We start from the raw sequence: 25,033 nt of genomic DNA, 5'->3' as shown, positions 1-25,033 counted from the left end.
TTAATCTCAGCCAACATTTTTATCCTGGGCTGGCTTGAAAAAGGCGTAATTCCAAAAGGACATAATGGTTCTCCCAATCTGAAGGAAAAGCAGCTTTACGTACTGTGACATAATGTACACAACTACAGATTCATAAGAGAATAGTACTTTTCTTGGTGAATCCATATTCAATAGAAACAAAAGATATCACCATCTCGCATTTCAGCATAGCAGTTGTTCTGAACAAGAAATCTTTGTACCATCAGGCATCAATTGATGAGAGCAGTGGACTTGTATTATAAGAGGCCATTGAAATATTATAAAATGTTTGGGCTGTAATCTGCTAAAAAGTAGTTGCCATGGGAAGGAATGAATATGCTATATCGCTCTACTCTGTGGGAAGATTCCCCTTCAAGAAGGGCCAGAGATGTTAAGGTTTCAAAAAGAAGACAGAGTGATAAACCTCTTCCAATTATTTATTGTGAAAGTTCACACACGCATGTGCAGCTACATAAAAATGTGAATATAGTCTTTGAATGCTGACTGAAAAATTAATTGAAAGAGAGCTTTAATAGTTACTGGTATAGGACTGAATACCCTTCTGGGCTCAATGACACAAAAGTATTAATCAATTAAAAAAACTTGCAATGGCAAATCAAAATCATTGTTGCATGTGAAAAATTAACTGAGAGCTTTACAGTTTCTGTTTTGTTGCATTTCAACTGAAATGCAACAAAACATTAAGAAAATTTCTGCTTTACAAGCTGTTGATAGAGATAAAAATATGGGTAAATATCACCACTTTCTATGTATCTGAGATCTTTGCATTAAAGTCTCAACAACAAAGACTAGAAACAAAACAACTCGTAGTTTAAAGACAATTATGAGATTCAAAACTCTGTAGCTCAGCTATGGGCCTGAAAACATTCAGGGTACTTGCTAATTCAATACTTGAAGTATAGAAATAAGAACTCACACACTAACACAGATGACAAAACCGAGCTACAAGAATTTGATTACCAGTACAGGTGCAATTTATGCCGTATATTCATAAGGACTGTTTCTCAAACAAGTATTGTAACTCTGTCATTATTGCATCTTCTTCAAAACCTGTAACGTAATGGCAAAGTATATGTACCACGAATGTAAATCTATATGAACTGAGCCAATAAAGTCACAATGGTCAAGTGAAGTTCAGAAGAATCGTGCAGATTCTCTTGATTAATCTTTAACACTGGGGATCAGGGGGTCCATGTCCAAAGTCCATTATAGTTTTGATTAAAACAGACCGTTTTTCAAGAGGCACATAACTGATTTACACAGGATTCAAATTATTAAGTCTATATAATGTCAAAATTTCAACACTATGCAAGCTGGCCAAATATGCATTGAGGTTTGCAAGCAGCATGAATTGTCCGAAGGATCTGAGAAAGTAATAAAATGAACATTTCACAAATTTCTTTGCAAATTTTTTTCAGCACATGCAACTCAAATCTGTCTGTTTGACTGAGCTTTGTGGTAACACAGATCCTGATCCAACCATTCTGTTTCACATATTCCCATCTTCAAGCAAAAAAATCTTCAGCTTCTCATACACTTTTTAGAAAGATCAGCCCATGATCATATGAACAATCTTCTTTCCAGGACAGCTGTAACAAACACCACCTTCTGTCCTGGAAGACAATCTGTACATGCTTATATACAAACAAAGTTCTTGTTTAAAATACCCTCTTTTTGATGCAAACAGCCACTGCATCCATATAAAACTCACTGGAGCATCAAGCTTCCAAATGACACAGCACAGTTATATGGTAATGCCGACATCTACAGTTTTTCGGTGTTACAACTGTTGGGTAAAAATTGGTAGCTGTTAGAGCACCTCCTTGGCCCCATCTAACAAAATGGTGCAATCAATTCAAATCAATCTTACATGGAAAGCTGGCCATGTCCTACTCGTCATCTACTAGTAAATGGCATATGATGCTCCTTGCTAAGAAATGAAGAATGGCAGATGGTCAAGTTCAGGCCACTGCACACCTTACGACCCGACTGGTCTATGACTTGCTTGCGACCGAGTGAGGGGAGGTGTGACGTCACAGCTCTTGTCAGCTTGAGAGTCACAGACCGGTCAGAGATAAGTTGCAAGGAAAATCGTAAGGATTTCACAAGTTGAATCCTTATGACTGGATCACAAGCTCAATCCAACTTCCAGCCAATCAGACAGCAGAGGTGCATGACGCGTATATGATAAACAACATGCGTGAGTCGCAGACAGCATGATAGTCGGATCGCAAGGTGTGCGGTGTCGAGGCTTATGACTACCTTGCGATTAATCTCCCCTCACTCAGACGCAAGCCAGTTGCAGACCGGTCGGGTCGTAAGGTGTGCGGTGGCCTTTAGTGATTCAAGAATAAGATTAATGTAAGTCATCTATCAGGAGCACTACGTTATGAAATATGCATAATAAATGATGAATTATAGAGTTGTTGGCTTTCCACTGTTAAGATTGGTATAAATCAAACACTGTCTTCAGTAGATGAGGCACATGCCAACTATATTTTGGATACAGAAGGATTCACAAGACTACACAAACCATGTGATCAATCAAAATCCATCTCATCTCTACAGAGAAAAGCTGTGGAAGTCATTCTTCTTCAGATCATATACACCTTGATATTCCCTAGGCGATTAGAATGTTTTTGTGTGTAACTGCAATACAATAAAAAAAAATAAAAAAATTGGTTGAAACTGCTACAGTAAATGAAGATCTGAGGATTCAAGATTCGGAATGATCAATGATGTATACATCCAACTGGGTGTAATCCCCTAACAGCTGAAATCAATTATTAGAGGCATCAGAAGTATCACGTCTAATAGAATTGAGTTTATCTCACAATTGTTTTGAGCTGTTAGTGAATCACCCCTGGTAGTGGTACCACTGATAACCATTGCATTTGATAAAACAGGGTCCTGCAACACAAAAGGTTAGCTATTATAATTGTACGCTTGATTTTCATGATATATTGTACATTGTAGTCAATGTAATCATTCGTAAAAAAAAGTTCTACTATGATTGTTAAGCTTTGTGTCACGGGCCCTAGATTAGCCAACAAATTATTGGTATAACTGTTTTTTTCCAAGAACATATCCTCAGGACACTAGAACATTACTATTTTCACTAAGTTTCCTTGTTTCTGTTTTTGTTTCAACCAAACAATATTTTGTGCATTTCTCAGATAACAGGGATATCTCAAAATGATATAAGAATAAAAAAGCTCGTTACTAAACATTAATAAAATTATACACAGCTCAATGAAGTATCTGTGAAACACTGATGGCATGATTGGGGTAACCGAAATCAACAGAATACGTGAGTAATGAATGCCTGTTGTGATTGCAAGACTATTGCCCCCCCCCCCGAAAGATCAACCCCAAGAGACATAAAGGCATATTAGGACAAGGATTGAGAAAGTGAGAGAGAAGAGAGACAGACGGACAGAAAAAAGACAGAGTCCGGAGAATAGAGGATAGCAGTAGAGAGCAGTAAATCAAGTGTAAAACATGAAGAAACTCCACTAAAACATGATCCGTCAAAATTCTTCATTGACCGTTCTCTGTACAAATCACAACCTTTCTCTACATTTGTACAATCTGTATACCTGTGTACAATCTATACATGAGCCAATCTTGTTAACATCTTAATACTCATAATAACATTCAAATGATCAATCATTTTTCATCTCCATACATTTCTCAAAAACAATGACAGACCAAATGGCACAATTGTTGCAAATTGCAATTAGTAGGAAAAGCCAGATTGGCATTGGGATGATTCGTTCAATGATGTTCTTATGAATTCTTCAGTGATGTTCTTACAAATTCTTCAATGATGTTCTTGTAAAGTGCTCCCCAATGATGTTCTTACAAGTTCTTACAGATGCTGCTACTGAAATGCACCATAACCTTTCAAGTGATATCTGATGACATTCTTTGCTTGAGATGTGCTTCATTTCATCCTTTACTCTGGTGTCAATGAACTGCATCTTGGCCACAGGAACAATGAAAAGGTATTCTCAGCTGCTCTATCTTGTTCCATATAGAATGTTAGTGGTGTTTGAGTTTGGTGCTTAGTCCCATAAGTTTATTTCTCATTGTTCAGTCCCATCTGGGTAAAAGTTTGTACTCATCAATCATTGCTAAAAAAAGGGCAGTCCCCAGGAATGATATTTGAGCCTTGATGATCACCAATTCTATAACCATTCACTTCATCAACATTAGTCAGCTCATGATGACTTTTCCCTGTCAAAAAGAAAAAAGAAAGTAGAAAACAAAGATGAAATTCCAATATAATCTAACAACAAAGAGGAAGGTAGGGCCACAAAAATGTTTTAGATATAGGCCTAATTCAACAATAACAAAAAAGAAAGGTCATACAACACCCAGCGTTTTATTACACATCTTGTAGTGATTTTCACTGAAATATTTCTTTACAATCGTAAGATGCAAAGATTTATGTAGCCTTAGAACTATTGTCATTAAATACAACTGACAAAATATTAAATGAAGCCACCCCCTGATCTCTAATATGGGTTGAGAATAATGTTCAGGACCGTTGCAGAAGGAGTTGTGTTTAAACGCAAGTCAAAAAATCAATCGCAAGTCAAAAATTCGCGCTGTTGATTGGTTGAAAATCAAGTTGCGCATGATTTTTAGAGTTGCGTTTGATTGCAACTCTTTCTGCAACAGGGCCCTGTTGTTCATCTATTGTCATGAAGGTAAGCTATTGTAAGCTACACATCTCGTCTCTACACATCATAACAAAAGTATATCATATCACCACTGGGGTGTTTAAATCTGACAGATCAGAAAACATTGTGTTTTTTTTAGGCAATCATGTATGGTCAGAAAACTGTCTCTTAATTCAGGTAGAGAACACTTTCTATGTATAAAAGCGGAATTCTATTGATATTAAAGGCCTGGTCACACCGCCCGAGCGTTGTTGGAGCGGTCGTGGAGCGGAAGTGAGAGAGGGTCGAATTTCGCTCACAAAATTGGGGAAAAAATCGAAAACAAAATAAAAACAATCGAAATCGAAAATGGTGAATGGTAGTGAGCGGTGATGATTTTTTCTCTCCGCTCCATGACCGCTCCAACAACGCTCCTGCGGTGTGACCAGGCCTTAAACTAAAAAAAAAAGAAAATCAAGTGTTTTCTGAGCCATCCTATATTTTGAGATACAAGATTTTAACACCTGAGCGACAATATGATCATAGATGCTGACATTGGAGACTTACCTTCTTGAGTATTGATTAACAGCTGCTGCACTGGCACTGGCTGCTGCAGCTGCTGCTGCTTGCTGACTGGCCATAACTGAAATTAGAATGGAAAGAGAAATTACGTCATCCTGAAACATCAATGAGAACATATTTCATTCAATTCAATAAGCTGATGGACATTGTGCCGTAATGATTATGTAACTTTGGTAAATTTTGAAACTGAATTGTTGGTACTGTGCATTATACAGGCGGATTGTATTTTTTGAGTAGTATCTTGAGATTAAGTCAGTAATCTGGATAAATGCATCTACATAATCTAGTTACAGTGACTATAATTTAATATACCAATCAGGGACCCTGCTTCTTAAAGACTTGATATAAAGACAAATGCATACTTTCTATAACAAATTAACTATCAGATAAGATTGAACAGTTTCAAAAGCTTTCAACTGTTGTAACTTTGTTATTATAACAAGTTTTATGAAAAGTCAGTTTGGATCAGTACTTGATAGGTTGACCTGTCAGCAAAGAAAGAAACTTGCTTTTAATATACTCACCATATGGATCATATGAAGGCAGTACTGGATACGTCACTCCTACTGGCACCCCAACATGAGTGTGCTGATGTGTATGCATGTGTTGATGTACTGTTGCTCTCTTCCCATCTTCCCTGCTCGATGAGACAGATGACGACGTTGATGATGTTTCAGGTGTCTTCCTGGCTGCTGGGGATGTCGATCGGGACCGCTGCACCGGGGTGGTCCGTCCTTTCTCGGGTGTTCTTGGGCGAGAGTTGGAGCCGTGCTTCTGAGGGGGACTGAAATACTGGTTGGCATGTTGCTGAAGGACGTCCAGTGCCCGGGCTGGAAGGTCTGGATTGTCAGGTGACTTCCCACCCTTGGAGGAAAGACTATGCGGAGAGGATGAGCTTCGCTCTGGTTCCTGCTCAAAGCCAGCCTTATCACTGGGTGACTTCCAAGCAGGACCAACCCCTGCACCAGCAGCAGGGTAGCGGAGGTCTGGATGAAGGAATGATGGATACACCATAGATTGGAAGGCTGGATGGGATGGGTCATATGGGATAGTTCCATAGGGGTAAGGGGGTTGGAGGTAGGGGTACCCATCTATGAGCTTCTTACCATCAGGTTTAGACCCTTTTCCTGAGGGGGACTTGCTGTCTCTTTTGTCCGGGTCTGCACTGAGTCGACCTGATGTTTCTTTGGTGGGGGTACTCACATTTCTATGAGTAGGGGTCGGGGTTCTACTCTTCTCCCCTGGCTCAGGGGTACGCAAGTCCTTTTTTGACAACTCATGTCCTTCCTTTTTTCGCATCTCCTGTTCTACAGTTTTCCTAGGCTCATCAGCCTGCCTGTGCTGCGGCTGTTCCATTAACTTCTGCTGATACAAATAATACTGCCTCATTTCTTCCCTGTGTCTCTTTTCATGCAACATAGCACTGTTTTGTTTGTCACTTTCAGGAGTCCTTGCAGTGCTAGGTGAACTTACATCTTTCTTTGAAAACTCTATATGTCTTGACTTTGTTATAAGTTCTTTGTCTCTTGATTTACTGTCTGGATGTCTTGGGGCCTGAGGTGGTGTAATAGGTTCTGTTTGAATGTTAATGATGGGTCTCCTCTTTTCATAATTTTCAGCCTTATTTTCACCAGGTTTTTCTGAACCCTCCTGACCTCTATGCTTTTCAGCTCTCTTTCTGTGGTCTTCCATAATTCTCTCCTGCTGTTGTCTGTACTGTGGATCACTAGCCATCAAGCGCATGTGATAGGAAGGGTCCATGTTAACATAGCCATGAAGATAAGGGTAATGACCACCTGAATATATGTGAGGTACTGGAGGTGGAAGGGAAGTGTTTACAGAAGACCTTGGAGTACTTTGGTCTTTGGCATCACCTTTCCTCCCCTCGTCTCTCTCATGAGTTGGCTTTCCTTGTGTAATGCTTGCACTTCCTACACTATCTGCAGATGTTCTGTCATTACTATGAAACATTGGCATACGTTCCCCTCCCAAACTGCTTTCATTTATTCTCTGTGAGGATTCTGAGTGAGGCTTCAGATGGTCTGGCCTTTCAAAGGAAAAAGTCTCTGAGGGTTTTGCCTGTTTATTTTGGTCATCTACACCATCTTCTGAAATGTCTGAATAAGCAGGACTTATGTTTCCAGTCCTATTCCCGCTAGGAGGGGACAACAATTGAGTGTTCCTAGGCCCATCTTTGGCCAGTGATGTATGCACAGAAAGGTTTGAGGAAGCCCTATCTTGGCCAGTGGTTTCTGGCTTTGACAGCTTCATCCCTGAAGCCAAGGACATAGAGGGTTGGTGAGGATGGGGTTGCTGAAGTTGAGATGGGTTTTGAAGATGACTTGGTTGCATTAAATGCTGTGGGTGTTGGGAGGACAGAGGAAGTTGTTTCATGGGCCTACTAGTTGGTACAGTCACACTGCTCGTAGGTATCAACTTTGGGATCTGAGGCATGGCCACATTGCTCACAGGGGCAGTACTGGCAGGTTTATCCTGTGGCGATGGGAGTACTTTTGTAACTCTGTCTATAGGTCCATCACTTTTACTACCATCACGTTTCCACACATCAGGAGCAATTGATTTGTTCTTATCACTGTTGTCAGGTTCAACTATACCAGATGCAGTCAAGGCTTGCTTTAGAATGTTTGTTTCTGGCACAGCAGGTAACAATGGATTGTTCTTAATCCTCTGCTCACCTAGCTGCTCCTTTGCAACTTTCAAACTGTCCACTGGAGACCCTGGCAACTTGTCCCTTTCCCTCTCCTTATCACCTTTTACCTTTTTCTTTTGTTTGGATTTCTTATCTTTGTCCTTCATTGCTAAAATGTTACCACTGGCATCATTTGATGGTACTGAACTCATAGTAGCTGGCTTAGGCTGTATGGGTTTCAAGGCGGGACTAACAAGTGATGCTTGTGGTTTTGTTTGGATAGTATTTGCAGTGGGTACACATGAAACAGTCACAGGGTTTTGAACAAGAGCAGTTGGTATGGCTATGAGTTGTGGAGGTGGAGCTTGAGTCGTGGGTGGAATAGAAGTAGAGGCCAGTGATGGAGCTGGAGCTATTGGACGTATTGTCTTTCCTGCCTTCACCATCACCTTCTCATGCTTCGCTTTCTTATGCTTATCAGCTTTAACTTTGTCTTTATCAGTCTTTTTTGAGGTCTTATCCTCGGGCCCATTGTCGCTAGTTGTATTTGAATGTTGTTTTGGTCCTTTGGCATGTTCTGCTGCTGCAGCTGCTGCTTTGGCAATAGTATTGGGACTAACAGGTTCTGACTTGACAGTCGTAGGCTCTGGGTTGGGTCGTATAACACTAACACTGACATGTTTTTCAGGTGTGCTTCCAGGCGTGGCATTGGCTGTCATTTGCTCATCAGGAGCAGAATTGAAGTCAAATATTGACAAATCTTTATCTGAGCTGGTTGCAGGAGGTTTCTTGGCACCCTTACTTGTTCTTTCTCCGCTAGCATCGTTCTTTGGTGCTTTGGAAGGGCTAGACTTAGCCTCTTTGGGTTTTGGGATACCCAAACATTTCATTCCCGCTGTAAACTTGTCCACATGTGTTTTGTGTGTCTTTGGACTCTTTGTACCATCTTTGCTCTTTGATGATTCACTTTTCTTCTGACCTGTAGTCTCACTACTGCTGTCAACGTTTCCCTCTGGAGAACCGCCCTGTTGCAAACTTGGTGCATTCTCCTCCTCTGGGGTAACGCTCGCTTTGACATCACCCTTGTCAACCTCCATCCTTTCCTCTTCCTCTTCCTCCTTAGAAGATTCTTTCTTGTCTTTCAAGTCTTTCTTTTTATCTTTTGTCTGAACAGGAGGCACACCCACATCATCAGAAGCATTTGACTTGCTGTCATCGTCATAGTCTGTCCTTTCTCTCCAGTTACCATCCTTGTCTAAGTTATTGTGATGAGCATGGGAGAGATGGTAATGGAGGCCGTTTTTGTGCTTGTACTTTTTATTACAGTTCGGCTGTGGGCATTCAATAAGTACTGGAGTATGCCGATCCTCGCTGGCAGACGAGTTTGGTCGGACACCTGTCTTCTGGCGTTTATTGGTCGGCGCGGGTTCCTCGACATCTGGTTCTTTGGTCTTTCTCTTGCTGGTGTTCTTATCTAAGGTGCAAGGAGGGGTGCGTGTGCCGTTGGAAGCGTTACTGCCGCGTCGTCCTTTAGTTGAGTTGCGTAGCTTGCTGTGGATCGAGGACCTAGTTTCTGTGTAGTTGCTGAGGTCATTGCTGGAACTGTTGTTGTTCCTTCCTCGCTTGGGACGTCCACTACCCTTGCCTCTGCTCTCCATGTCACTTGTTGGAGAATCACAGAATCTGACAATAATGAAAAAAAGAATAAAATAAAAAGTAATAAATTATCTAAGCACTGAATCAATTTCATGAAGAATAAAATAAAAAAGTGATAAATTATCTAAGCACTGAATCAATTTCAATTTTAATAAATCGTAACCTAGTTTAAAACATCCCTGTAAACAAAAATTCAATCAGATATTAGATTTTCTTTGTCTTTTACTTTGTCCAAAACTTTTGCATACCATCTACAATTATTTGAAATAAGGCTGTATCAAAGAATTCAGCAGAAATTAGGATTATATGTGCATTGAATGATAAATCTATTTCAATATTAATAATTAGACTTGCTTACTTAATCCATATACTAAAATAATCACATATATAATTGTATTTGTCTCATTTCATAATTTCACTAAAAATAATCAAATAGTTTCACCTAACATCATTTGCATAATTTTAAATAAGGATGAATTTATGTATGACTGATTTTCTATTTTTCTTTTTACATCTTCATGATATTAGGGTATGATGAAGAATGTTTAGTACATACCTTGGTGCTGCCCAATCATGTCGTGTACAGTCCATCAAAGTCCCAACATACGTCTTGTTTCTCCACGTAACATTCACAACAAGCACACCTGCAAAATAAATCAACAACCAAACAAAGTTAGATTGTTTACCAATCAGGAATGCGATACTAAAAAAAGTTAAAATTGTCAAACCTTTCATTCCTTCTTATCAATATAAAAAAAAATTATCAGAGAAAAAATTAAAATAGAAAAGAAAAATGTTAAAGTTAAGCAATATTTTGCAATAACAATTGTATGCATGCCATCTTGAGTAGGCAATAGGTATGCTGATGATGTCATGTCCCTACTCTCCATTTTTTGTTATGTCATTACATGAAATTATAATCATCTATCATACATGTGTGTATGATATGTCTCCCTTGCAGAATCGTATGTTGAAGCAGCAGTAATTTTCTTATACATTAAATCATAAATTTTTTTTCATTCTTGCAGAACCAAATTTGAATAAGTTTAATTTGATATAACAGAACACAAAATACAAAGTGAGGATATGACATCATCAGCTTGCTCACTGCATAATTCATGAAGACATGCATAAAACTGCTCTACCATAGTAAGGCAAAACTTAAATGTCACAAATTTGTTATTCTTTGTCCCATTTGATGAAATTTACAGAACTTTCTGATTTGATCTTATTTGTTCAAATTATATCATGTCATCCTGGAGTACCCCTTTATTATCACTTTGATAATTATTCCAGTTTAATTTTGCATACATCCAAAATTAACTGAATACAGAAATTAGCAAAAAAATCAATGTACTGGGAGTTACAAATCATAAAAACACACAGTTAAAGAATAAAAACAATATGAATTATGCATCAATCACAGGGAACATAAAATCAATGCCCTAAACTAAACTTTAAAAGAAATCACAAACTCTTACAAAAAATGTTGATTTGAATTGAATCAAACATGAAAGCTCTGAAGTCAACAAAATCTCACCTTGGTCTGTCTCATGCCAAACTATGCCCTCTAAGTTGACGGAGGTACCAGGTTCACATGGTCCGATGGATTCAGGCTCCGTCGCTACACCAATGTCCATTGTATCCACTGCTACTGAATGACGTAAAGGCTGTGAGCAGAATGAAATGGACAATTGATTTGTTAATTAACCAAAATCAATAATAAGTGGAGTGGGATCGTAGGAGGGGGGAAAAAAGAAGGCAATTTTCATCGTGTGTGATGAAAGATGATTGACATAGATATTCAGTCATTCACTGTATATGCATAATGATAGTTTGAAGTTAGGCCCCCCACAAAAGACAAACAGTGTACGGGGACCCAAGGGCACAATTAAAATGTATAAAGAACGCCACAGGGATTATCATCAAACAAATATGTAGACGGTCATGAATTAAAAGCGGGGATTGCTTACGATAAAAACATTATCTTCAGACTGTAAGGCCACCTCCAATTCCTCATTACTATAACCACCTACATGAAGCTGGTACAAAAATGTTAAAACGGCTGTTTTCGACTAGCTAAACGGCCACCGGAGAGCAAATGTGACTGAGGTACAAGGGCATCTTTTTAAAGTAATAATAAAAAAAAGATAATTCAATTTGAATTTTGAATGAATATGAGCTCTTTGATGCATCTTCAATAAAATAATGATATAAAAAAAAAATTAAAAAAAGATGGTCTTGTGGTGAAGATCACATCCAAAGGAGACAAAAATGGATTCCTAAAGATTATAAACAGATAGTTGCTACGACATTTTCCTTTATAATCATTTCAATCAAAGAAATATATTAATAAAACAGCACTTTATTGGACATCATTCAATTTAGAAATAAGAGAGAAAAGAAAACGACACATTAATTTCTAATGATAAAAGCCTTTTAGCTGTCTGACATCCAGACTATCCATTCCATTAATAGGGCAATGCCATTTCTCAATCAACTCTGAAAATGTAAACACATCAACAAATTATTGATAAATTGCACACGATTCTGCACTGCAAACAACCACCCCCAGCGACTACAAATAAGGCAGGCGCTGCATAATTGATTGTTCAATTTGCAGTTATAATTGATTCACTCTTCGTATGTGGTGTCTCGGAGTGAATGCTGATTATGTGAATAGATTTTGTAAGTATCGCCTGATTTGCCTCTGAATTTCTGATAAATTCAAAAGCACTCTAGGATCCGTGTTCATTTGTGGGTTGTTTTTTTGCATTGTTTTGCTAGATTTGCATATTGTTCCCTTTTCAGTTCAATGTGAACTAAAATTCTTGTGATAAAAAGAGGCATGTTTTAGGCTTTACAGGATTTATAATTTGTGGAGGGGTAAATGTCGGCCTATAGCCTATAGGTAAACATGAACCATGTGTGAAATAACATGGGTATATGTGGAGAATTAGATATATGCATTGATTTGTTTTAAAAACCTGTGGATATGGGAAAGCCTGATTCTGGTCAAACAATGTTTACAAACGCACTTTTGTGAGTTTACGATCGGCGTTTAAAATCAGCATTTAAATGAAAGTAAGCATGGACGCAACCATGTTTTGGACTATTCACGTTTGGAAACACTGATTCTGGCCTGAAAAATGAAAGCATAAACACGCCGAGGTAGAGTCTGAATATTGGACTGGATGGAAGCCCTTCTGCTGCTGTTATCTGAAGGGCTGTTTATTTACTCAAGGATTGAAAAAAGGTCACAGTAGAAGTCAAGTCAGGAATGTCTGATTATCAGGAGGTGGGTCCACACTCGACCTCTACACAAATCAAAACCTTCCCAAACCACAAGAATTAGAAAACCAAGCCATTTCAAGTTCATAAAATATGTACAGGTATAAACAAATTATAATTGAAGAGGTTTGAATACAACTTACAAAATAACATCTGATTCCAACTGCACTTTTTGTGATTGAATTTTTAAGATGTTTAAATTCTTAGAAAAAGAGAATTTATACTAAGGCATCATGCTTGAATTCATGAATTTCAGGTCCCAAATCTCAGGGGGTTTTAGGGAGGTAAAGCACAACTATGAGAATTAAGATCACTCTGAATTTGAATTCACTTATACTTAGCCTATAAATTGTTTCGTTGTATTGATGTTTATAAAGGGGCCAACTCTTTATTCCCTTTAATACAGAGACTCCTTCAGTCCTGGGGCCCGTTGCAGAAAGAGTTGCGTTTAAACGCAAGTCAAAAAATCAATCGCAAGTCAAAAATGCGCGCTGTTGATTGGTTGAAAATCAAGTTGCGCATGATTTTTAGAGTTGCGTTTGATTGCAACTCTTTCTGCAACGGGCCCCTGGAACCACAAGTATTCTATGAAAACATACACGAAGTCCATCATTTTCATTCTCATACCTTCCTATCAGGGCCCATTACTCATTCAACTGCAGCCGTATCATGTAAAATGCCCCAATGACTGGCTAATCAAATACTAACAGAGATCTAATCACGAGCAAATGAATCCAGACAAATGAAACTCCTACATCCCTGTGACAAAAAAAGGAAATACAAGTCTACAGAAACAGCTCATGTTGGAAACAATCTTCATTCCCAGCTCCATGGAAGAGGCATCCGAGGTCACCGAGAGAACATTCATTGCCAATTTAATGCCATAAACAGCATACAGGTTTTGACATGTGTTATGGAAGGCTCGGAGCCAAACTACGCCGAGTTGGTAACACAAGTGTCATTGTATTGTTGCCCTTTCCTCCCCCCCTAACTGTCTGTCTCTCCAACTTGTTATGACAGATGAGATGGCGACAGCCACCACTCTCTTCAGTTCGCGGTAAAAGAGAGCTGGAATATTTGATTATATTGGCTACATTTGGTTTTATGACAACTCATTCTATTTTGTCATCGAAGATACATAATTCAAGTCAGGTAAATTCCATAGCTTTCAACAGTGGGTTTTATAGATAGGGCCTCTATCTTTATTTCCTATTGAATGAAGGTCTAAAACTGTTAAAAAACAAAAAGACCAAAACATGAATACAGTTATCATTAAATAAAACAAAGACTATCTTATCATCCAAACAAATATCTGTTTGTGTGTGTGTGTGGGGGGGGGGGGATTGTGAATAACAGTAATAACAAGCTGAAAGAAATATGTTGTAGAAATATAATATTAAAACATTAGATTTTAATAATGTAAGAATGACTGGTAAGTTGATTCAATCTCAATTTACAATAAAAGCAATTCTGTTCTTCAGTATAAGTTTCATTGTATTGGAGTACCAATGCCTCCTCATAGGCATTCTGTGATCCTATATTTAGAACATGCAATATATATGTCAGGATGTGGAGCTCTGACTGCTTTGTATGCAACCGACTCCTACATATTGCTGAGGCCTATAGAATTACTACACCAATCAAGATCAACTGTAATAGAGGATAAATCAGATCAGATTACAAACTTAACGAGGTCAGTTGACATCGGCTCTCTTTTGCCAAATTGCAGATCCACCTCTGAAGTTCATACTCTAAATTCTTTGTATTATGAAACTAATAGTTTACTTTTGCGGATTTGCTATCTTCATATAAAACAAACCCATATATTGATTTAGAAATGCTCATATCGTGAAGGCCTGTGTAGATGTGTATTAAAAAAAATTTAGGTGCTTTTTTCCGAGATAAGAAAGGTTTGAACTTAGCAAAGCGTAGCTTGGAAAAAGGGATTTATGGATATTCTGAAAAAAAAAAAAACATTTAAATTACCTGTTCATGGGAATATAAATACAACAAATCACTATCATTCTATTCTTTTAAATGGAAAAAATAAGTCATTATTAAAAAATAACAAACAGCCTTTTATCTGTAGACTTAAGATATCAAGTTCAAGAAAATGATGACATGTACAGAAGATCTCTCATTATCTTTCCCTTCCCACGCCATTCTTTGGATCCAGAAACCTAATCTTATCGCAGTTTTCATCAAACGACCAAGGGAATTCACAGAGAAACATAATCATGAATAATGCATACTATCACTTCAGTGTCATCACAATCAAATTTTACAGACATCCAGAGGAGTTTACGCCCAGCTTGACACGATTTCCTTACACCGACAAATCTGACAAAACAATTTAACCACAGGCAAAGAAAGGAAAACAAATCAATACAGTAAAATAACAAGACTGGCAATTATTTCTTCCTCCTGAAATTAAAAAATGTAAATTAACTGTATTGTTTTGAAAAACGCAGGAATTTCTACCCTCCAAGCAAATCAATATTGCATAAGGCCAACATATTTTTTTCTTTGATCAAATTAAGAGATTACTAAAATTGCTTTCAGAAGATTTTGCATATAAATTTTTTTTTAATTGATTTTAAGTAAGGCCAGGTAAAAAAATTTCATTAATCTGAGAACGGGCAAATTTTCTTAAAATAAGAAAAAAGGAATTGATTGCAGTTGGTCTATAATTAGTGATAATATGCAATTGATTGCAGTGTCATTGAATAGTGCCCAAGGAGATGATAAATGTAATGCAAAAGTCAACACTTTCAAGGTTACATCAAATTAACTACAGAGAACATACCAATTAATCAAGTGCCCCAATTAATGCTCCCATTTCACATTACCAAAATACCCGAAGAACGAGTTCCATTCACACCAAGCACAATGCAATACTATCAGGAATGAAAGATAAATTATCAAGAGCCAGGATAATACAAAGTTCAATCATCAGCATTTTTTCTCACTTTGTCTATCATCACAGACACCATCCATTAACTCTATTCCAACATTGACCTATAACAATAATTGGAATAGGTCCATGATCCCAAGCAAGGCGCCCAGAGAAAAATTTCATTTCCATTCTCAAAACGATGTGACAAACACAGGCCAATTAAATCAATAACTTCCAACTCACAAAGACCTTCACGCAAACGATACAGCAGAGTACATTCTATTACAGTCCTGTAATAGTGAGAATCGAAAGGCATGTTGTTGGAATTGCAGCGCTGGAAAAATAAATGGGTATGGGTTTGACGTCTAGTAGTTCTCCGCTTGATGGAAGCAGTGAGCACAATAACCTCCATTTCCTGTGCACAATAATAAAAGAGTAAATTGCCCCTGACAATCCAGAGAGCAAGTCGCGTTGTGCTAATGCCAACGTGTCTGCGGTTCAATAAACAGATTCTGTATCATTCCATTTTATCCAAATGAGCCAAGGTGACAAATAAGCAACTCAACATTAATGAAAGAAAATAGACAGAATACCGATGCTTTTGTGATTAAGTATCATTTGAGTTATGCTTACAGCCTGACAAACACGTTCTGTATTGCTTTCCTTTCGCACCTATTTTTTTTTCTTCATATCCTTGATTCTCCTACAGTGTACCGTATATAGAAAAATAAATGTTATAATAAAATGTACTTGGTAATATTGATCCAGTGACATTCAAGTCTGTATTGATCTTTATACCACTTTGCACTGTTGAAGTAATTTTTTAGATTACATGAAAAAGTGTTTACCTACAAATTTGTGGTTAAAAAAACTTGCAAATGAATACCAAACGTTATTGCAATCATTTGCAGAGATGGGGTACATGTGTTTGTGTAATGAGATTCAGGGGGATTGAGAGCTATAAAAAAAAGCCTGCCATTAGGAGAGAAGTAAAGTTGTAAGATAGATCATTTATTCAAAGGAAACTTAACACTTTACAGTATCCGCAATTTCATTCAATTTCACACAGTCCTACATATTGATTTCCACGCTACATCATGGGCAAACCAGCAGGTCACTAACATTTGAATGACCAATGTGGTTTCGCCTATGAATGCCTGGCATTAACATCTACTTATAGTTTGGGGTGAATACTCTGATGATGCAATGCGTTTCTCTTTTTTCTTCTTCTTCAGGAAATTAAATAATCATGAGTTTTTACTTTGTACTGAAACATCTATTCAATCAAAGTAAACAGTAAAAATTCATATCACACCTTGATTACATAGTGTGCATTTTCTAATTATGAAAATTGAAAAGAACCTGTAAAACCTCAACAATGAATAGAATTCTATAGCTTTACATTCGGAGTATTGACTCCATTCTACCCAAACATGTTTGTAAGGAAGACTAATGCGTGATAAGCAACTACCATCACATCTAATTCTACGTTAGCACTTGCAAATCATTATGACATAAAAATGTTTGTTATAAAACTGAAAGGCAACATTAGGCAGTTGACCTAAATATTAAACATGATCCTATTGATCCAGAGAGAGAGAGGCGGAAAAGATCGGAAGTGAGATTGAAAAAGGCGGACAAGAACTCATCTCAATTCCTGTTCATTGCAGTGACTGTGATTTTTATCAGACTATTACCTGGCAGGGGAGAAAAACAGGATCATAAGGGCCGTCTGCACCATCCCAAGATTTCAAATTAGCGCGCTTTTTCTGATCCGGCAAATTATCCCGATCTGGACAATCTCGAGATTATTTGCAATGGAGATGCAATTATCGCGCTAGTTCGTAGGGTTAATCTCGAGATTGCAATCCCAAGTCAACATGGGATTATTTGCAAAATAGCGCGCTATTTCACGAATTATCGCGCTAATTCGTAGGTGCAGACGCACTCGGGATTATTTTATTCATGGCGTCAGACCATAATGCATCGATGCCTCGCTCAAGCAGGAATTGCTCTTGCGATGGTGGAGACGGGGTTTCTTGAATCTCGAGATTAATCGCGAAGAGGATCGATCGGGCTAAAATCTCGAGATTGAGCAAACTCGGGATGGTGCAGCACCGCCTAATGATGTTTTTTAGTAGCTGGGTTTACACAAACAGCTATGAAACAGCTAACTTATGCTTTATAGACTTTACAAGGAGGCTTTCGAATTAATATTATAATTGTGCTTCAAACAAAAGCTTTTAAAAGAGAAGGAGAGGGGGGGTCTTTTGATATCTTTTCAATTAAAAGATTAACAATAGAATACATTTTAGAGTACTACATTCATAAAATTTTCCGTGGGTACTGCTGTACATGGCACTCCAGAGAATTGATGATTTTTCAAAATGGCATTTGGGATGTGTAACCCAGCTCTCCTGCCACTGTACTGCCCAGGTAATATAATTTGATGTATGGGTAGATCAGTATAGGATCACTGAGACGTACAGACCAGAAATGTCTTCTTTCAAAATACGGCTGTTTAAAATCACTTTGGGAACATTTGCAGTCATCATTAGAGGAGCCATCTCAAAAGATCTAATTATTCTGAAAGATTGTAAGTACACAGAATATTTATCTTTCAGCAGTTTGCAGGGACCTAGTTCATTTCTGTAAGCGATAATTCATTTTTAAAAGATAATTGATTTACAAACATGCATGTAAGCCCTAATTTAGTTGCAATACTCCAGCTGATTCACAGTCTCAAATATTTTTTTTACAGAACAAGAAATAAAGGAAGAGATAGTGTTGAAGAGAAAGAAGGAAAAACGTGACAGAAGAAAGACAAAAAATACAGGAAATGGGAGTGAAAACATATAAGATGAATAGAACAAAGCAAGGAAATGAGGAAAAAATACAAGGATATAAATACAAAGAATGAGAGAAGATGAGAAGTATAAAAAGCAAGAAAAAAAGAGCGAAACCCAAAACATGATCATTCTATCCAATCGTTCACTGCCAATTGGCATGATCTCAACGATGTGACTTGCCTTTAATAGGGAGTCGTTAACAATCAGGTTAACGGCTCAATGCCATCACTTTTATTGATCTATTATTTGTTGGTCCGCTCATCTCCTATTGATTGTAAAGCGATGCTCCTAACACATCTTTGCATGGGCGCTTAATCAGGCTTGACATGGTATAGCTAGACGGACAAGAGAGGTCCAACCCATTCTCTTGTTTGATATTAAACTATGACATTATTTCAAGGGGAGCCATCCTCCCAGGAGCTCAATCACACTGTAGAGGTCTCCAACAACAGACATTTACAATCCCGATACATATATTAGCATAAAACTATATGACTTCTGGAAGCATTCAAATGATAGCTATTCAACATAAAATGTTTTTAACGAGATATTGCTGCAAACAATTTTACATGATATCACTTAAAAAGATACATTTTAAGGCAGTGTATCATGACACAATACATTTGATCAAATTCAAATGAGAAGCTGGAGATTATATTGATCAGTGCTTGATTGAGAAATATCAGTGATTTCTGATAAACATGGGCAATCAATAAAAACAAGTACAGAGGCTGTTTTCTGTTGAGAGGAACAAAGAAAAACACTGAACGGAAATGAAAAGAGTCTGAAGGCAATGAAGTCTTATAAAAAAGCAATGGGAAATTCCCTTCAATCGCAACCATTCTGATAACCTTTTCTGTATGAGAGGTCCAAGATTAATCATTGAGAATTGAGATCAGTATGTAATTTAGAAGAAATCTAGGTTTGAAAGATCTCCTTGATAATGTTTTTAGCAATAAATAATTCTCAAAATCAAATTGGATCATACTAGGATTTATGATCAGCAATTACATTATTCAAATAAGCCACCCACCCATCAAAATAATGGCATGATCGTTCTCATCTCCTTTGAGAAAAAAAATCAAGAAATTTGGGCATGAAAATTTGATGATAAACACTATAACAAATATTAATAAAGTAATTTAAACTTTAAAAGCAACCTTTCCTCATCTAAACAGTCTGACAATTATATCAATCAACATAAATTAGAAGCAGCATTTTTTCTAGAATGTTGAGGATCTATGTTGGTTATGGGATTGGGAAAGGCCTTTGCCAAAATAAAAATTCACACAGAACTTACATAATTGAGAGCAAGTTTCTTAAAAATTAAGAAGAATAAATCTTAAAAGCCTTATACAAAATGGACTGTGATAAAATTGAAACACGCCTAGTCCGCCCAACTGAAATAAAATTTTCCGGAGAAATAAGGGTTGTGGCAAAGATTACCAAACAAATTTACATTCTAATTGTTTCCTATGCTCATGGAGGCATGGAGCAGCAAATCTATGGTACATTCATTACTGGTGAATTACAGGCCTATAAATATAGCTATAATCTACACGCAACAGTACTCAGGCATGCACACCAATACAGCCACGGCTTAATGTTCAATTTACATTGTAATTTACATGAGTGAGTGAAATGCCAAACATGCGCCTTTTTCCTTTCGTCATGCTCTCTCTCTCTCTCTTTCCTTTCTCGCCCATGCAGCTTCTTAAGACATGAACGCTGGTGAATTACTGATAAGCCGAGATGGATTGCTTGCCACACGTTGTATGATGGGGAAGAGGAATCAAGCGATCAACGCTCTCCCCCTCCGTCTGTCATGACACATCAATAAAAGACGATTCTCACACTCCATGTGCCCTGCATTTTGGCTTGTGAATCATTAACTACTTGTACCAATCTACCCCAGAACTATGTTCACACAAAAAAGACATTTCATAATGAATGTAGCAGTGAACGATGGTTAGAACTGCAAGACTACAGATGATAAGGCAAGGATGTAGGACCCTGAAACTATGTTCACTCCATGGTGAATAAAACGTAAATAAGATAGAGATGAAGACATTAGATGAGAGACCGTGTGAACACCACAGGGACAGATGGTGATGAGCTAAGTAGAGAGAAGTAGTAGGCACACACTACAATCCAAGACTCATTTCACACAAAACAAACAATATAAACATTATTAAACATCAGGAATAAACATGAACAAATTGGATTTAAAGCTACATCAGATCTAGATTGAAATCGCTTTCTGCATTTCATACGGATCACCGTGTTCACAAAACATAGAAAATAAACATGGATATTACACGTGTGAAAGCATCCATTAACGATCCTAGTTGATAACAATGGCTGTCTGCTTTGCCATGCCTTTTCTCTTGTTAACCACAATGAAAGAATAATTTATTCCCACAGCTAATGCCAAAACCACTACCCAACCACAACTTTACCTGTTTTTATCCACATCCATTGTAAAACCATGGTAAAACAGTTTCATACAAAAAAAAACATACCTGTACGCCTGCATAGACTCCTGACTGATACAAGGAGCAGGGAATTCAGAGTATATCCATGAAGGCCTACATATTCGTATTTCTAGAGGTAAATTGCCAATTCGTCCACTGCCAACTCATCCACTCACGACATGGTCTACCTTCATTTAGTCTCATGCCATTCTGCCATCAATATTCGTCTAACAACCATTTGGTCCAATAATCATTTGGTCCAATCATGACTTTGTCTAATCACCAGTTCATCTATGACCATTTCGTCTCATAACCAGTTGGTCTAATATTCGTTTTATTTTCAATCATTTTGCCCCATTAACATGTAGTCTAATAAGACCAAACGGTATATAGACCAAATAACTATTGGACTAACTGGTTATTAGACGAAATGGTGAGTGGACGAAATAGCAATTAGACCATGTGGATAGTGGACGAACTGATGGTAGACCAAATGATAGTAAACAAGTTGGCAATTGGACGAACTGGTATTGGACCAAATTGAAAATAAACCTTTCCAGATGAAGGTGAAAATCTTTCATATCGAATGTAATTTACATGCAGGCAAGTATCTGATTTGGGAGGCCAAATAATAAGCTTGGAATATATTTGTAGTCAAGAGGGGACCAAAAAAGGCTTTTGAACACTTGTGATAAAAAACAAGAAAAAGTATTTCCTTTTGATTTTTTTCAAACATGTTTTTGCCAGAATCACCATAGAAGAAATTGCATGAATGCAAATCACAATGCAAATCTCAAGCATGCTAAATCCCTGCTATTTTATCGAAGAAAAAAAATCAAGTAAAATACAAAAGTGAAGCTGAGCTACGGTAAAATTTGAAGGAATGATGACAAAAAATTGCATGTATGCAAGGGCAACAATTTTTTTGAATTTTATACATAAATGCTATTCTTCTAACACAATTTGAACTGAATCTGGAGCGTTGTGGCCCCGTGGATAAGTCTTCTGACTTTGAAACAGAGGGTCGTGGGTTCGCATCCCAGCCATGGCGTACTTTCCTTCAGCAAGAAATTTATCCATATTGTGCTGCACTCGACCCAGGTGAGGTGAATGGGTACTCGGCAGGATTAATTCCTTGAATGCATGAGCGCTGAGAGGCAGCTCGAGCTAAAGGCGGGGTAATAATAATAACAGCGAGCCTCGAATAGAATATTTCTAGATAGATGGTGCTATACAAATGCCTATTATTGTTATTAACCAATGGTCCTTAAAATTTTTTTCTGAAGGATAGCTACAAATTAATTTAGGCTGAGGCTGTGGAATTCTTTATCATTTATGGAGAACAAAAATCTATACATTTTTTTAATATACAAACTCTTATTCCATGAAGAGAAGAACAAATAATAGAATTGGTAAGAAATACCTGAGGGGAAATTCAAAACAATAACACAAAAAACTGAGGTTGCACATAATTAGGGACAATTCAATAACTTTCAAGCACATGAATTATCAACGATATACAGAACAGGGAAGCAAGTCCATTACATTCCAAGGACACCCTCTCACAACCCCCTCATGAACAAGAAACGCAGAAGACAAACAAACAAGTTATTTTTTTTCCTTACCTTTTTTTTTTCATTTAAAAAACACAGGTGTATTATCACAGCCCCTATAAAGTCATGGATGTAAATGATTAGGCCTATTAATGACAACTCTGTCAGGAGTGCTTTTGAACGTTTTAAAGACCTCACATTAGAATTGATTGACAGAATATTGATAATATCAATTAACAACAAAGTATTCTTACCTCTGCCAAGTCATCTGACATTTTAGCATGAATATTCCTTAACTTCATGGGTAAAAAATACCCAGTATGCTAAGCTATTCTCAGGAGATTGTCAAGTAGAATCCTAACTGCTCAAAGAATGCTGCATGGGAGTTAAAGCTCTAATGAGCCCTACATGACGTGTCATGAGGCGTCGCACTAAAGAAACAAGAGTTCACGGGCAAATTTGAGTAACTTCCTCAAGAAAAATATGACAGACAAAGAGGTTGCAGGATAGATGTACAAGATAAGACAAGTCGGTGTCAAATCCACGCTGAAACAGTTTTGGAAAAACCAACCAGCAGAAAACATTTCCTTCCCTATTCCGAAAGCTTCCCCTGTACAAAGCCCCGCCATGTGCTAACGTAATTATATCTTTACTCCGAAACAATAGCCTCCAGGTTATGCACTAAAATATATTCTAAATTTTGTATATATCCTTAAATGGTTCTATCAGTCGAGAAGGGAAATCCAAAATTGAGCAGGAAAAAGCCTTATTGTTATTCCTCATTCTTTCGGTTTGGTTATGATTACATGAGTAATTTTTCATTGTTACTGATCAATATTCATTGTTGAATGAAATCCGGAATATAACATTCCATTAAGTTTTATATCAGTCGGAAATCGGATTCATTTGCCAGTGTTTGGTTTATTTGTCTCTTGGGGCACTTTCACATTCTTAAAGAATATTGAAGAAAGGGTAATTTCCTATAAGGTATGAAACTATTATTTATTGTGCCTATAATCTTTTATGTAGGTTCCTTTTTAATTTAGGCACTTCATTTTTCCCTCTCTAACCACTGAACAAGTTGGTTCATAATTTGAATTCCATACACATGTTCATTAGATGGAAATTGTTCCATGCACTCTCAAATGAAATCATTTTTGTTTTTAGAGTCTGAGTATGGATGGACATATCCACAGGGAGTGGTAAGGAAAATTGTAGGAAATCTCCCTGTTAAAGAAAAGTCCCTGCCAATCAAAGCTAAGGTCAAATATAGTTATGATCCAGCACCAGCTAGCTGGTTAGAATTAAGAGGCATTAATCACACACTGTGACACTTGAAAATGTAGAGCTATTCAGCTGCCATGCAACATCAAGGGGAGACAGTTATTCTGTAGGGTATGTTCACACTAATTCCTTTGCCCCAAAACATAATCGCAATTGATAGCACAAATCAATAAGCCATTTTTTTTTTGGGGGGGGGTATTCTTAGAGTATGGCTGATAGTGCTTCAAGCTTTGTGAAGCAGTGTGACATATTTCTTAATAAGAATACAATTTGACCGAGATATCTGTTGCAATAACGTGTGATTGTTTTTTTATTGATTCAGGGCTGTTCTGCACGATGCTTCTTTTTGTCACCTGAACACCACCTGAAAGAGCTCCCAACATGATCTCTGCCACAGCGTTTTGATAAACGACATTGTCTCTCGTTGCAACACAGCGAGATGAAATTTGTTTGCATCATGATCTGTAAAATAAGCAGGCTAATTTGATACTTCCCCTGCTTGCCTGCAGTGCAAATGTTAAAAGCAAATCCCCCGCTGATTTAGCTTCTTCGGTACAACACTCGGCCGTGATAGATTCTCACCGTGGGAAATATGGAGCAGGCATGCAATCTTGTCTCAATCCCACAGGCACATATTCATGTAGGCAAAATTATATTCTCCCCATCAAATATACATCCATAATGGTGATGAGCACAATTTATTTTCTTTGACTAATAATGCAACACCGAATGCCATTCTACTCCAATACACAAAAATGCTCTTACGTTTAATTATTACGAAGGGCTTGAATAATTTGTTTTCATGAATAAATCCCCCTTTGACAGCTACTGTACATGAGTCATGCTCTGTGAGAATAACCCAAATTTTCTAAAAGCATGAATAGATAATGTAAAAAAAAAGGGAAATGCATTTATCCTTGATTGTGAAATGCTCGATAGCAACCGGATTCTGTGTTACTTCACTTTCCTTTGCCACATAGGGATATTAAATTTTATACCATAATAAAAATGCTTTCTTTATGCTGGTATGTTTTTGTGACTAATAAATTGTAAAATATAGAATGTAGTATAATATATGAAATTGATAGTTTT

General features: G+C 37.4%; 1 protein-coding gene across 3 annotated transcripts in view; it reads right to left on the bottom strand.

The window, feature by feature from the left end:
- Positions 1-2,632: 2,632 nt before the first annotated feature.
- LOC121415420 (zinc finger protein 608-like) overlaps positions 2,633-25,033 on the bottom strand; it is a 31,629-nt gene continuing 9,228 nt past the window's right edge. For 2 of the 3 annotated variants that reach the window (XM_041608622.1, XM_041608623.1), the window contains exons 3-7: positions 11,135-11,264; positions 10,151-10,238; positions 5,813-9,621; positions 5,274-5,349; positions 2,633-4,278 (exon numbers count right to left, since the gene is read on the bottom strand). In XM_041608622.1, coding sequence (XP_041464556.1) covers positions 4,263-4,278; positions 5,274-5,349; positions 5,813-9,621; positions 10,151-10,238; positions 11,135-11,264 — 4,119 coding nt within the window. In that variant the 3' untranslated portion in view covers positions 2,633-4,262. Of the gene's footprint in view, positions 4,279-5,273; positions 5,350-5,812; positions 9,622-10,150; positions 10,239-11,134; positions 11,265-22,911; positions 23,120-25,033 lie in introns of those variants that run through there. The other variant, XM_041608624.1, reaches the window with a different exon arrangement.

This window comes from Lytechinus variegatus, chromosome 5 (assembly GCF_018143015.1).
Source record: "Lytechinus variegatus isolate NC3 chromosome 5, Lvar_3.0, whole genome shotgun sequence".
In the NCBI taxonomy this organism is placed as follows: domain Eukaryota; kingdom Metazoa; phylum Echinodermata; class Echinoidea; order Temnopleuroida; family Toxopneustidae; genus Lytechinus; species Lytechinus variegatus.
Note: the sequence above shows the minus strand (reverse complement) of the source record. Positions and strands in the feature narration are given on the sequence as shown.